The 15,440-nt window shown below is 27.4% G+C and overlaps 1 protein-coding gene across 3 annotated transcripts; it reads right to left on the reverse strand.

Annotated features, from left to right (window-relative positions):
• Window positions 1–244: 244 nt before the first annotated feature.
• Window positions 245–12,658, reverse strand: LOC124950596 (facilitated trehalose transporter Tret1-like). Of its 3 annotated transcripts, none has more exons than XM_047497553.1 (4): window positions 12,517–12,658; window positions 12,159–12,414; window positions 2,786–3,099; window positions 245–2,683 (listed from the first exon to the last, which is right to left on the reverse strand). In XM_047497553.1, exons 2-4 carry the CDS (start codon window positions 12,227–12,229, stop codon window positions 1,395–1,397), a joined length of 1,674 nt encoding a protein of 557 aa, XP_047353509.1. In that variant the 5' UTR covers window positions 12,230–12,414; window positions 12,517–12,658; the 3' UTR covers window positions 245–1,394. The 3 variants fall into 3 exon arrangements, with proteins under 3 accessions (XP_047353509.1, XP_047353523.1, XP_047353516.1); XM_047497567.1 differs by lacking the exons at window positions 12,159–12,414; window positions 12,517–12,658 and adding exons at window positions 8,268–8,565; window positions 8,660–9,047; XM_047497560.1 differs by lacking the exons at window positions 12,159–12,414; window positions 12,517–12,658 and adding an exon at window positions 8,268–9,047.
• Between the last annotated feature and the right edge of the window lie 2,782 nt (window positions 12,659–15,440).

A 15,440-nucleotide genomic window follows, 5' to 3' on the forward strand; every position in this document is an offset into this window, starting at 1 on the left:
ATTCTTTCTTGAGGACTACTTTGTACAAGTTATATGTAAAATAAAATTAAATATATCATTTTATATACAAAGATAACAAATTGAACGTTATAATAAATGATAAATATCAAAGAATTTCTTATCCGTATTTAGAATTAATTAATCATAGCTATATTAAAAAGAAATTATTCCAAATCTGCTATGATTTAAAAGATCTACATTCGTATATTTTGTTTTTTACTACTTTTTTAAAGAAATATCTTCATTGCACGGTCATTAGTTATTTATATACAAGCATTATAATATAAAATAATACTATATCATATACAATTAATAGCACCTTTTGTTTAATTGTACAACCGATAATGTACATAGGAATATGTTTATTAGAAATAATGGTAAATGTACTTTCAAAGGCATTGTTATTATTATTATATATTTTTTTTTTTAATAAATCATATGCCTGAGTAATTCTGTTGTACGCATTTACAAAAATGTTAAAATATTACATATATTATATTAAAAAATATTTATAGCATAATTAAAGTATTATTTTGTATTTAACTGTACAGATTTGTGATATTGATTCTAATAAATATATCTGTATCTGTTCTTATCAACGAGTATGTATAACATATAAATCTAAAAAATTTATTATCCTATCTAAAATACATAAGTCATTGTGGCTAGATTTGTTTAAGTCTTTTAGATGCTGCAATTGCCCCTTATAATTTTTTAAAAGTATTCATTTTTCACTTTTTGTTTATTTTTTTTATCAAAGTTATATCGATCGTCTATAATAATAAATAACATTGGACATCATTTTTTTCTTTATATATCATATTTGTTAAATCATTTTAATTTGTTTATGAAAAATTTCCAAAAGATTAAATAATAAAATAGTCATATTTACTTGAGTAAGATATACAAGTGCTGTAAAATAATTCATGATTTAGAAAATTAATAAAATAAAACTAAAATAAATTATATATATGTATACATGTGTACAATATTAATGAATAAGATGAACATATGTGATGCCATTGAAAAGGCAATTCAAATATCAAGAACAAATGAGGATTTTAAATATAATCCCTATGAAATTGAAATATCATATTATTCTCTAAAAAAGGCTATAAATGACAGATTTAGTTATTCTAAGAAGTTTCTAGAACGATTGGTGGAAAAAATGGATCACAGTTGAAATATAAGGTACTTGATACTAAGTAATTAAGTCAACTTTTCGTAGTATCATCTGAATTTGTTAAAAAATAAGAAAACAAGAGAAAAATAAAACAAGAGAGAAACAGAAATGTACAAGTTTAAATAGTCATTGGCATCATATGACAGAATAATTGCAGAATCTTTACATACACATAAACATTATTCTTAGAAAATGAAATTTATCAACAATATCAAGGCAAAACCTGCCCCTTTTTAATTTCTAATACTTGTGGATTGTTACGTATTTTTCCAGTATACAAACTATTGCTCCTTCCAGAGAAGTAATCTTCTATTTCTTGAAGAGTTTTACCTTTGGTTTCGGGGAGACATATGTAAAAGTATATTGTACCAAATAATGAAATACAACCATAAAAAATAAAAGTACCATGACTCGTGAACGCACTAACAAAGAAAGGATACGTTTTAACAACTATAAAGATAAAAGAATGGGCGGTCATTGTCGTTAAGCCACCTATAATACCTCGGACTTGTACGGGATATACTTCTCCGATCATTATCCAAGGAATGACTAAAAATCCAAGAGTACATGTGATTGTATATGAAAATATACAGAAAAGTGGTATCCACGTAGCCATGAATGGTAATTGATTTATTACCCAATATTCCTTTAACCACATATAGCCACCTAATCCAATCATAGACAAACCACAACCCACAGACGACACCATAGTAAGTAATCTTCTACCACAACGTCTGCACGCAATACAAGCAACTATCGTAGATATTAATCTTACTATTCCCAAAATGACTGCTGCCAAATACTTATTTATCGTTGTTCCGGAATCGTTAAAAATTTCAACCGCGTAAAATGTTATCACATTCGTACCAGAAAATTGGTAAATCAAAAAATATATAAAGAGCAAAGCATACGGCTTAAGAGCATTAGGTTTAAGAAGTGCGCTAACAATTTCACGTAATCCAGTTAATCGTTTGAGATTATTCTTATTGGAGAATTCTTCTAACACTTCCATTTCTTGATCAATGTTATAGTTATTATCACGGAATTGTTGCAAAGCTTTTCTCGCTTTATCCGGTCTATTTCGAGAAATTAGATAAGACGGAGTTTCAGGAAAAATGAACATTAGTAATAAAGCAGCAAGTGGAAGAATTCCACTGATGGCTGCGCAAAGATTCCATGAGAGAAGGCTTCCTAGAGCGTATTCTATCAGAACACCCGTACTGACACCAACGCTTGACATTGCTGTTAACATTCCTCTAAGATGTGGTTGAGTCACTTCGCTAGCATAGACTCGAGCTGGTGCACCCACCATACCGGATCCAAGTCCAACAAAAAATCTTCCGGCATAGATCATGTGAATGTCGGTTGCAGTTGCTATTAATATCCAGCCAAGTAACGCTGGAATTTCGGTGATAATTAAGGATCGTTTTCTTCCAAACATATCCATCATGTATCCTGATACTAAGCAACCAATTGGAGTACCGATGGATGACATGCTAGCTAAAAGTAGAAAATAATTATTTCAATTTTAATTCAATTTCAACGTTGTATCTGTTTGCTTATTTTTTTAAAAATAATCTTTGATCGTATTTAGCCTTTTACCTATCCAAGATTCTTCTGCCGATCCCTGAATGATTGGAATCGTACTATTAGGTTCTTGAAGTTGAGGAAGTGCTATAGCTGAGAAGCCAAAGGTCATTCCAGTGTTGATGGTTCCTAGTTGAGCTACCAATGCCGCTAAAACTTGTTTTACAGCACTACCTTTGTTGATAGGTCTTGCACTTTCTGGGTCCTTCTGCGTATCATTTTCTGTTAAATTAATCTTCCCATCATCCAATGTGGGTGTTTGTATTTTTGGTAGTAATGCTGAATCTACCAACGATGTCTTCTCTACATCGTTTAAATCTGATGTTTTTCTGAAAATATCAATTGCAAACATAATTAGGTTAATACAACTTTTTTAAATTTTTTATTAACTTTTTTTTGTTAAATTAAAATGAAAATGAAAGGAACTTGAAACGGTTATACGATATTTTTACCTACAAATGGATAACAAATAATTGTATTTCTTGTATATAAAAACTTATATATATATACCTATATATGTATACGAGAGCAAATTAAAAAATTCACATTTTTTTTTCAGACGTATAGGTACATTTTTCTTGAAGTGAAACACATCTTAAAATGAAAAAAAAAAACTGCGAATATTTTAAATTGCCCTAGCACTTGAATAAGTATGTATATAAATATCACGTTCACGTGTCGTACAATTTATTATTTATTTTTTCTTTTTTATACAGGCAAATTTTATTTTATCTGACAAATGTTTATTTGAATTCTGTTTTCTATTCGACATATGCGTATGAACAAATATATTTATATATACCTATATTTATATATATATATATATATATATATATATATATATATATAAATATCTGTATGTTGTATAAAAGTACAACATACATGTCGTTGAAATTACATTGTCAGAGGGAATATTCGAACCTAGCTTCGAAGTTTGGCTCGTTTCGTGATCACTAAAATAAATTTGACCTAAATTCGAGTTTCTCCTATGTCTTTAATTTTTATTTTCTATTTAAAAATAAAGAACAAGAAATTTCGGAAACGTATTGTCATGGAGTTTACATAAAGTCGACCATTTGTCGATCAGCTGTTAACAATGTCAGTTCCATTATTTCCAATGACTTTGCTTTTATATTTAACAAGCAGAATAGTATTCGATTTAACATAGTCGTTCGCCGATCTTCCATTAAATGATATTTATCGATAATCAGTTTATTTGAGAGAAAAAATAAAAGAAAATAGTACTTTCCTTAATAAAAATTGATTTGTTTATATATATATATATATATATATATATATATATATATAAGAATGTAGATGCATACGTATACATTAATGCCTTTATTTTTATATAATGCAATTTGTGCAGTAATTAATGAATTTATTTTCGAGAAAAAGAAAAAAAAATAGTATTTCTCTTAATGAAAATTGACCTCTTTCTATATATGTACACGAATGTACATAGATACATACATACCGATGCTTTTTATTTTTACACATCATGCAATCTAATCAGTGTGAATGCAGCTTAACTGAAATTAACGGTGTACGATCGGTAAAGATTTGTTCTTTTTTCATTTCTTTCACTAGACATCATCCGTGATGGTTCGTTAAAGAAAAATAAATACTGAATATCGCATAAATAGAGTGAATTCTTTACTCGTTTCATTTCATTAGAGATAGTCGTGTGAAAGGCAGAGATTCTTGCTAGTCGAGAAAGTTCCAGAGGAAATTAATTGATTACAAATGAGAAAATGTATGTGTGTGTGTGTGTGAATGTGTATATATATGTGTGTGTGTGTGTGTGTGTGTGTGTGTGTGTGTGTGTGTGTGTGAATGTGTGTGTGTGTGTGTGTGTGTGTGTGTATGAATATATAGCTGGTCATCCGTAAATATTATTTTATCTATTCAATCGCTTTTTCTTTTTTTAATTAATTTATTAATATGTGTCTGTCTGTATGCATATGCAATTGGCCAGTTTTCAATATTATTTTATCCATTCAATCTTTCCTTTTCTGTTTTTCTTTTTTTTTTATACTGATTTCTTATAAAAATTAATCGATTTAAAAATGAGAAAATGCTTATTTATGTGATTGCTCATTTTTCGATATTATTTGATCTTAATATATTTCTTCTGTCTTTCATTTATTTATTTATAGAAAGTGTAATAAATGAATTGTCTGGATGAATATGTTAAGATAGTGATCGATATCACTATCTTAACAGTCCTTACAAGGGATCTCGAATGCATTCTATACAAAATTATTAAATGATTAGATATTAACGAAATTCACGTTTTATATTTATCATTTTATAATGAAACATTGATTACTGATCGACGGTTCGATTGTCTTAATCGTCAATAATAACATATTATTTTTCTCTTATCTTCAGATTCAAATACAAATTGACGATCTTTGGTATTAAATTGTTTCGTAAAAGTTTATAGATGCCTACGTGTTGATGTACAAAGTGGAATGAATATCCTATGTATATCTGTCATTCTAATCGTCGCTTTACAAGATTGGAAAAACTTTCGCAACACATTGAAAGTAACATTTCCTATCACGTGGAAAATGGACAGTACGATGAAAGGCGTAATCTTTTTCATATAAGATTGCTCAACACATACGTAGATATATATAATGTATATATATATATATATATATTAAAAATAGAAATTATGGAAATATATAATAGAAAATATTATTAATAATAAAAAATAGAAAGAAAATTATGAAAATATATTGTAAACAAATTAATATGTATTAATTAATATTTTGATGTTTTTGAAAAAAACTTTTCATTGTTTTAAATTCTTTTTTCATTTTTTTAATGATTCATACTTGTTTCGCAATAAGCTAAACGATGTTTCTTCCTTTGTGTGCTTTTATCTTTTTTTGTGTACTTTGAATTTAAATAAAAAAATTTTTTCTTCTTTTTCCTTTCTTTTTCTGAAAGAAAACAACGTGTTTCGAAGCAATCATACTATTATAGAAATAAAAATGTTTTTAAGAATTTAAAAGACGGTTTCTCTCTCTCTCTCTCCCTCTTTCTCGATCCCATCAATTCAAATTATTCTTATTACCTTACGAAACAAGAGTATCTTTGTCAGTCAATAAAAGTAACGTCTCGACCACGAACTTCGAATGTATTGGGTTGGCAACTAAGTGATTACCGGATTTCAAATAAGAAGGAAACGACAAAATCTGCAATCACTTAGTTGCCAACCCAATATATTACAAGATCAATCTCGAGATCGAAGAACTCATTAAAAGCGACATATTCGTTTATATACCTATAGCAAATCGATCTCCAATTTTATATTATTATTATTATTATTATTATTATTACTATTAATAATAGTAATAGTACATCAGCGCTTACTCTCAATGATTCATTTTGGAAAGTATAAAAAGAATTATAAAAATACAGATCTGTATGAAATATTTATCTATTACATATTTTTTATTTTTTTTTTTTTTTATTGATGTAAATCTAAAGTAATAATAATAATATTATTCAGAAAGCGATAATTGTTAAAGTTATGGTTTCAAATGAAAAGGATAATAGATCAAGTAGGTGTGTATATATATGTATTTATGAATATATATACATGTATTTATGCGTTAATGCATATGTATGTATATACATATATATATATATATATATATATATATATATATATATATATATATATTCATATCGTTGTTACGTCCTTCTGTAACGATTTTTACATAAATAAACTCGAAAAGTTGCAACGTGTCTTCTTTCGCATTCATAAAAGTTAACACGATTCATATGTGAATAATGAAACAAAAGAGACTTAAAAATACAAGTACAGCATTATTTTTAAATGCTTCAAATCTTTTTTCATGAATTTTGCCTTTATCGTTCAATTAGTTCAATTATTACGTTTGTTATATATTAATATGTTACGTTTTTCCACATTTGCTCGTTCGTTATTTTCATTTATTTTCACGTTATATATCGAATCTCTAGTTATTACTGATTACGTTCACGTAAACTAAATAATGAAATGAAATAAAATAAAATTTTTCATTTTCTGTCCGTAAATGACAATTTATTTTTATTACCAATGATAACAGTTACTAATGTGTTAATTTATTTTCAAGGATATCCTATGAAATATTAATAACAGATAGGTTTTTGTGCCAGTTTATATGAAAAATATAAACACTAAGTATTTCTTGGCGTTGTCATCAAGGTTGTATTTAATTTTCCAATTGTTCAAACAGAAAAATATATATATATATATGTATATATATAATATAGAAATATATAAATAGAAAAAGAGGATATATATATTATATATATATTTATCTATTTAATTTATTTATATATGTAATATATAAAATAAATAAAATGTTCCATAATTATAAAGTACGATACTTTTGTCAAAATCAATAATGTTTCAAAATCAATAATGATTTCCTAAGTCAATTGAAAAACCTAATTTTTAAAAGACATTATTCAAAGAAGTGTTGCTCGGTAAAGTTTGAGTACACGATCAAACTTGGCTGTCAGTTTGTTTATTCTTCAGCAACACTCTTAGGCGATGCATATTAATAGATGAATTGCGTCATTTACGCCGTATATTATACGGTAAATAGAAATAGAGAAAGAAAGTAAAGATTAACAATCCTTATCAATTATCAATAATTTTATTCTTTTTCATTTCCTGTCTCATTACAATCGAGGGAGAAAATCTCGACATTCATTGTGAAGTTTCAGAATTCTTCGTGATGCGGTATATTAATAACTCGATTACTAATCAAGAGTGAAAACGATAAACAATCGTAAACGAAACGTAACCTTGGCATAAAATCAACGCGTTCGCGCGAGCACATTACGTTGCACGTTACTATGAAACTTTTCTCTTTTGGATCTTCGTCGAAATTGATTAATAGATCAATAGAGAGTTTTATCTTTTATGATATATATTCTTGATAAAAATCATGTTACGTAAGATTTAGATTGAACGATGCCAAATGTCTTGGTTGTTATTGTTTATTTTATTTTAACGATGACAAATAGGATATTTCAAAGTCGTATTCGGAATATATATTAGAACATGTATAGATCATGAATAGGTTTGTTATTCTCGCTTGGAATTTGAAAATATTGTTCTAACTTGATTTAATTTTAGATTAATAAAATGTCGAGTATAATTTATATCTTCGAAAGAAAGATTTGTTTTTTAGAAAGGACAAGAGTTAGATAGTTACTTATTAGTTAGTTAGTTACTGTTTCTATGTATATGTGTATTCATAAGGTTATACATACATTTAAAAAAAACTCTCGATGTTTCTAATTTCGCGCCTGTTAGACATATTTACGAATTCATCTTTGAATATAGCATGCGAGCCAATAACACGTGCAAACTAAAAGAGATATTCTTTAACTTAAAAGATGCAGTAAGAAAAAGAGGACGAAGTAATAAAATAAAAATGGAAGGAAAAGATGGTCCACTCACTCAGCCATGACGTCGATATTTCTTCTGCTTCTTCTTTTATCTTTTACTTTTCCTCTTCGTTGATGATCACTTGTCACGTATTTTCTTCGTTGAAAAGACAAAGAGTCGAACGAATATATGTATATTTATATATGTACAAATTATCACCGGATATATATATATATATATAGAATACAAATGTAGTCGCGAATATATCACAGTTCGATGATCACAATATTAAAAGAACATCTTATATATGTATATATATATACGTATATGTATCACACTTCGAGGAGACTCTGCGTTTCTTGCCTCTCTTCTTTAGTTTTTTTTTGATGAAAAAAAAAAAAAGAAAAAAATAAATAAATTTATGCAATTTCTATCTTGTTATTCTTCAAAACGTATTTACGTACTTGCGTATTTTTTTTCTTTTAAAATGCCTCTTTTAAACCGATCGTACGACCGATATGGTAAAAACCTTCGAGAGTTCTTCGCCATGAGCTATTCATTTGCGTTCGATTAGCTATATCTTCTTTTTTTTTATCTCCTTCTTTTTCCTCTTCTTCTTTGTTTCAATAAAAATTTATCGATCGGTTTATCTTGTAAAAAATTTAGGAAATAAAAGAAAAATAATACACAATGAAGATGTGAAAGCTCTCTTTTGATGTTTACGGGAGGAATCGCGCGGAGCGAATGCACTCACGGAACCGAGCGACAAAGCATTTATACGTCGATGCGGTCGGATCTTCCTCTCTCTTTCGCTCCTCTCTCTTTCTCTTTTTGTCTTTCCAACTCCTTTTGCCTATCCCTTTATCTCTTTCTCCCTCTCTCTCTCTTCGAACAAGTTGCGCGCGCACGGCAAATCGCTAGTTCGAACTTAACTCTTCGGAGTCTCGACAATGTTCGTACTGACATATTACGATTATGGGGATGATTGTGAATACGCGAGGTATCGAACGTGTATTCGAACACGTTCTGCTCTCGTGATTAAGAAGAGAAGAGGAGAGAAATTCGGCCATGTAAACTTGATGACGTATGTTACCAAAGCTAGTGAGATTTTCGTCATTTTATTGTTTCTTTGTTTTACTGTTGATTGTTAATATACTTTTTATATTTATAGTAGTATTTGTAATATATTATATAGATTAATTCTTTATATTATATTTATATATATATATTGTATATTATATATTATATATATTATATATATACATATATATATATATATAAATGTATATTATATATATACATTTTATATATATTGCAAAAATTAATATGTATATAATATATGTATATTGTATATAAATTATACGTTATGTAATATTAAATAAATAAAACTTATATATAATGTTTTAAATGCGTCATATGTTGATATAACCTTTAATCTTTTATCTATCTATATAAATTACTAACGACACAAAATTTCATTTTTCCTTTGAAATGAAATAGAATTTCGCTTTCATATGATCGTACATTAAACAACTATCCTATCGTAAATTTTATTCCTAAAAAAGAACACGATGTTAATTTTTTTCTTTTTGATGAAAAACCGTATTTTCCCATAATGAAACTCCTTTTTTGTTTCGAACATATTGTTATCGAAGAGAAATGGATAAAAAATAATTGAAAATAAAGCCAGATCGTAAAAGTCACGAGTGATTCGCAGACGCAGCGCTATCGCTCCAGATGATAAAGTCTAATGATGAAAATTATCGCTCGGGGGAGTAACGCGTTATATACTTTGTCAGTGTTAGGCGAGTACAGAATTAGGCTGTAAACGCGTATGTAACGTGGGAGGAATACGTCGTCCAACGTAGAATCGACGTAACTATATGTAATGAGATACTCGCGCATATTTATATGAATATACATTTCTAGGCATCTCGTGTATGTGTGTGTATATATATATATATATATATATATATATATATATATATATATATAAAGTCAAATATACATACATAGGTATATATAAATACACACATATTTATATAATTACATATATATATACGCAATGCATATATATTCATAAATATATATACATTTATACATATATATGTTTAAATAAACATATACCATATTTTCATATTTATATATAGGTATATATATGTATATATCTATATATATGTATATTATATATTTTATATAATGTATATAAATACATTATATATAAACACATATATATAAATACACATACACACACACATAAACACACAAATGTTCACGAAAGAACTTTTTGACGTACTAATTTATCATAAGCTCTTTTATGATTACAGAAAATTTAATTATAATTACACATATATAAACGTAATTCTTATTGTAACTATTAAGATACTATTGGTTAAAAAAGTATACCTAGATATAGATATTATCTGATTATAATTAGTTCTTATTTTTCGGATATATTTATTGGTTTGGAATAATACACATTAAAAAGAAAAGTTTGAGCTTCATTTAATCTGTCTCATAGAATCGATAAAAGATTTACAAACGGAGTCTTATCAGTAAAAAATAATAGCGTCTTTGCTTATCACATTAACGAGTGACGAAAAAAATAAATATCGTCATAACTGTTTTCCGTGTTGTCTGCTCTTATATTAGGGTTTTTTTATTTATTATTATTATTATTATTATTATTATTATTATTATTATTATTATTATTATTATTATTATTATTATCATTTACGAAGCGTACGAACTCGCGAAATAAGATAAAAACGTGAGAGAGAGAGAAAGAGAGACAGGGAGAGACAGAGAGAGAGAAATTATTATCTTTTCTAAAGAGAAAAGGTTCACTAAGGTTAAGTTACTACATAAGTAAGGATAAGTATAAAAAATTTGATTACCGAAAAAACAAAAAAAAAACACTTTTTTTGCTACTCACTTCTTTACATTTATTAATATTATTAATATTATTTTTTTAACGGCGGATTTTAACAAGAAAAAAATATATTTTTATTATTTTTATTAATTATTAAATATAAATATGAGAAGGAAAGTAGATAGCTTATTATAGATATTAAATACATAATGATAAACGTTTTCCTTTGATGTATTTAATGAAAAAAACAAACGGAAGTAGATCAAATCAGCGAAGAGAGGAAGCAGGGTATTTCTCTTTATCATCAAATTCATGGGTGACGAATTCATCGCTGTATATACAACAGAGAATATAATTTCTCTCTCTCTCTCTTTCTTTCTTTCTTTCTCTCCCTTTCTGGAATATTTATGAATTTATGCAAACAACTTAATCAATTTTTACGATCGTATGCACTCTATTGACGAATTAATTACTCTCGTTTATTTCTCTTAAGAAAAACAATTATATAAGAACAAAATGATACGTTCTAATTCGTAACTATGTTCAATTATTTTAACCGCTAACTATTTTATACTTATACACACAAAAATATACATGTATATATATATATTATGCAATGTAAAATATTTGTAATATTTTACATAATATTTTACATATCGATATAATTTAAAAATTATTTTACAATTAATATAATGTATGTATCAAATGTAGTGTACCATTTGTCTTACCTGTCAATTACATTTACTTTTAACGATAAATTTATCGCAAATCGATATATTTAAATATATATAGGTATATTAAGTAATGTAAAATATTTCTAACGTTTAGACATAATTAGGAAAATGTCTTACAAATAAATAATAAAGTGTAACATTTTTCATATTGTCAATTACATTTATTAATCGTGACGAAAAAGTAATATATCTAAAATTTATTTTGATAAAGAACACACCTGCTTTGATATATGTCTTATCTAATTCTTCTATTTTATCGCGTTTACATTATTATTGGATCAGTTATATATATATATATATATATATATATATATATATATATATATATAAAGTAGAATTTTTTTTTAATTTACTTACGATTCGTGAGAAGAATTCTCCTGTTCGTTTTCCTTGCTTACAAACGTCTCGTAATTCCTCTTCCTGGACATGTCGACGAAGGACTGAACACGTTTATGTCCAGTTATTGCCGATTAAATTGCGCTCGGTAGTTTATCGGGCCCGCCGTCACGAGTTTTCTCCTATCAGTCTCGCAGTCATGTGCTTCTTACGTACTTGTATATTGCGTGGTCTTTTGTTTTCTTTAATTTCCCTTATATTTTCGCTTTCTCCTTTTCTGTCAAACACAAACACATTATATATGTGTGTATTCGTTGCAGCTAAACGTTTTCGTTTGAACGTAAGCACATAACAAATAACAAAACTATTATATACTGACTAGCTTATTCGATCGCTTATCGATCATTCTATCGATATCGATTAGATTGATATTTATAATTTGTGATTTTTCACTATATTTTATATAGAGAAATGATTTCGTACAAGCGAAAATTTCTCGGAAATCATAAATTAGTATACCTTATACACTATACTAAAGTAAACTTTAATATAGTTAATAAGATTGCTAAGACCGTTTCGTATTAAAAGTCCTTATGATAACCTTGTTTGATTATTTACACGTTATTCGAAATGTACTATGGATGACAAGTCTTTGTTTATTCAGCTCATTATCCTCTCTATTTCTCTCTCTCTCTCTCTCTCTCTCTCTCTGTCTTTTTCTTTGTTCTTTTTATCTAACTATTCTCTTGTCTCCTTCTTGAACATTTCTTTTATGCAGTTAATGTTGATGAACCGAAAGGAATAAGGAAATATATAAATATATTATATTGATTTACAATACCTACGTACCTACGAAACACAAATTTATAATATGGCCTACCATGATTCAAATATTTTTCATAATTACTAAAAATAAGTTTCAATTATTTCAGATAGTAAACAATTATGTAATTCTCGATTATCCGAACTTTGATCCGAACTTACTGATTATATTTTGCAAGATTATAATCGAAGGAGAGAGTTTATCGTCATAAAAGAAAGTTTTCGAGATGACTTTGACGGTTCCATTGATTTATATACATGTAAATTTCGTTTATCTTTAAAATTAAAAATGAAATAGTGATTTCAGGAAATTTCTTTGAATAAAAAAAGATAGAAAAAAAAAATGTGAGAAAGAAAAAAATAATAAATTTGTATAATTCATAAATACATATGAATTTACTTGGGATCTTTTCGATCGTTTTTACGTATACATAGATGTTAAATATATAAATGATTCGCATCAATTCATTAACCAAACAGTCGGGACATATGTCATTATGTAATTACGTTGGACGTTCTTTTATTGATAGATTTATGTTTGAAAAAATTCCACTTCTCTTATTTTTTTTCTTTTCTTTTCAGATCAACACTAGTTATACGATCGCTGGCTTAATTATCGAAAAAAAAGAAGGTCGTATTAAAGGATATAATTTTTTTTTCTTTTTTTTGTTCTATTTATCGTAAGTTCATGTTTCGTTTGGTTTAATGCCTGAGGATTATTTTTGATTATAAAGGAGAAAGATTCGAGAAACACGAAGGAAAAAGAATGTTCCGGCTTGCTTGTTTGATTAAAGATGATAGCTACGTGGACCAACGACGACAATGAATTTAATCGAGTAACTTGTTAAGCTTACAAAAGTCGCGTGCTGCGATGATAAATTAAATCGAGCTATCTCTCTCTCTCTCTCTCTCTCTCTCTCTCTGTCTCTCTCTCTCTCTCTCTCTCTCTCTCTCTCTCTCTCTCTCTCTCTCTCTCTCTCTATCTGTCTTTCTACGCTGACTCATGTTTTCACTAGCCACAAGCCTAAGTGTTTCTTTTCGTGTAATAGTATTTTCACGCTTACATCCATTATTTTCGAATACACAAACGTGTGTTTGTGTGCGTGTGTGTACATATGTATATATATATATATATGTATATATAACTTTCGTTCATTAATGATATCATCAAAGATCATTCGTTTTTATAACCGGGATATCCTCTAATTCATGCTATGAACATACTAACGTAAAAATTGATAATGATTAGGGTAGTAGGGAAATTGTGTAAATCCGATAATTTGTTAATAGAATAAAAAGTATCGTAATAACTAGTCGCCAAGCTGACTGATTTAAGTCATCTTATTTAGTGTATAGATTTCTTCATACAGAGCTATTACGAATAGATCCGTCTTATATCATTATGGTAATGTTGCAGATAATGATACAATGGATAAGAGATTTGAATTATCTATATAATGAAATCTTGATTCTTTTAGGATGTACTTATGACAATATATATATAACTATATTCGATAATGTTTCAGAAATATTCAAATTTAAATTGCAAATCTTCTGACAATATAATTCTGAAATATTTTAATTAATGAGAAAAAAAGAATTATAAGAAGAGATTATTAGATCTCTGGAGTCTTATTTCTTGTGTCAGTAACCAGTGGACACTATCCACGTACAAAATCACGGGATTTGATAAGGGTTATTAAAACGTAACCGATTTGGATTATATCATGTGCTTGATGATATTCATTATGTTTTCTGGAATGGGCAATCGTTCGAAAATATTAAAATAGATATGATCGATCGCTAAAATCCAATCTGTTCGTGTCAATGGCGCACACACGTGTTTTTGAGTGTCCCTTTAAATATTGATACAATGAATGATAATTCTATAGGCATGTGTTCTCTTCGATTTCAAAACGAAAAGAAATTTATCAATTCAATTAATTTCATTGCTTGATTTGATATCTGATCTAGAATATCTTTTGAGAGAGAAAGAGAGAGAGAGAGAGAGAGAGAGAAAGGTCTTATGTCTCATGGTTATTTTCTTTAAAAATCTGTAAGGTCGATTAAATTGAATCTCAATCTCTCTTACCAATAAGAATGATATGATATAAAAGCTTTGCAGTTTGGGATTTGTGTTAAGGTCTTTTGACAATCATGTTAGTCCGATAAGATTAGATGGAAAGTAAATGAAATGAAAATAAATTTGTCGGTAGACATTGCCAGAAGATATCGAAAAGTTGTGAAGTAAATATAATTCATAGAAGAGTACATTTAGTGATTATCTGAAAGAAATTTTTTCGTTTGTAATGTGTAATACGTTACACAAATGACACATATATAAATAAACTCTCTATAATGCTATCTAATTATCAAGTTACATACATATATATATATTTTTTTGTTGAGATTTTATTTAATTTTATTGTAAATTTAATTGTTAATTTCATATGTATATTTTTCAATTGTTTTTTTTTTAAA

The sequence above is a fragment of the Vespa velutina genome, chromosome 1, assembly GCF_912470025.1.
Source record: "Vespa velutina chromosome 1, iVesVel2.1, whole genome shotgun sequence".
Taxonomy (NCBI): domain Eukaryota; kingdom Metazoa; phylum Arthropoda; class Insecta; order Hymenoptera; family Vespidae; genus Vespa; species Vespa velutina.

Bases quoted from the DNA above. Each gene is read 5' to 3' on its own strand.
- LOC124950596 (XM_047497553.1), bottom strand. From the start codon at position 12,229: ATGTCCAGGAAGAGGAATTACGAGACGTTTGTAAGCAAGGAAAACGAA. The intron at 3,100-12,158 runs GTAAGTAAATTA...TGATATTTTCAG, and splicing joins GAGAATTCTTCTCACGAATC to AAAAACATCAGATTTAAACG. The intron at 2,684-2,785 runs GTAAAAGGCTAA...TTCTACTTTTAG, and splicing joins GGCAGAAGAATCTTGGATAG to CTAGCATGTCATCCATCGGT.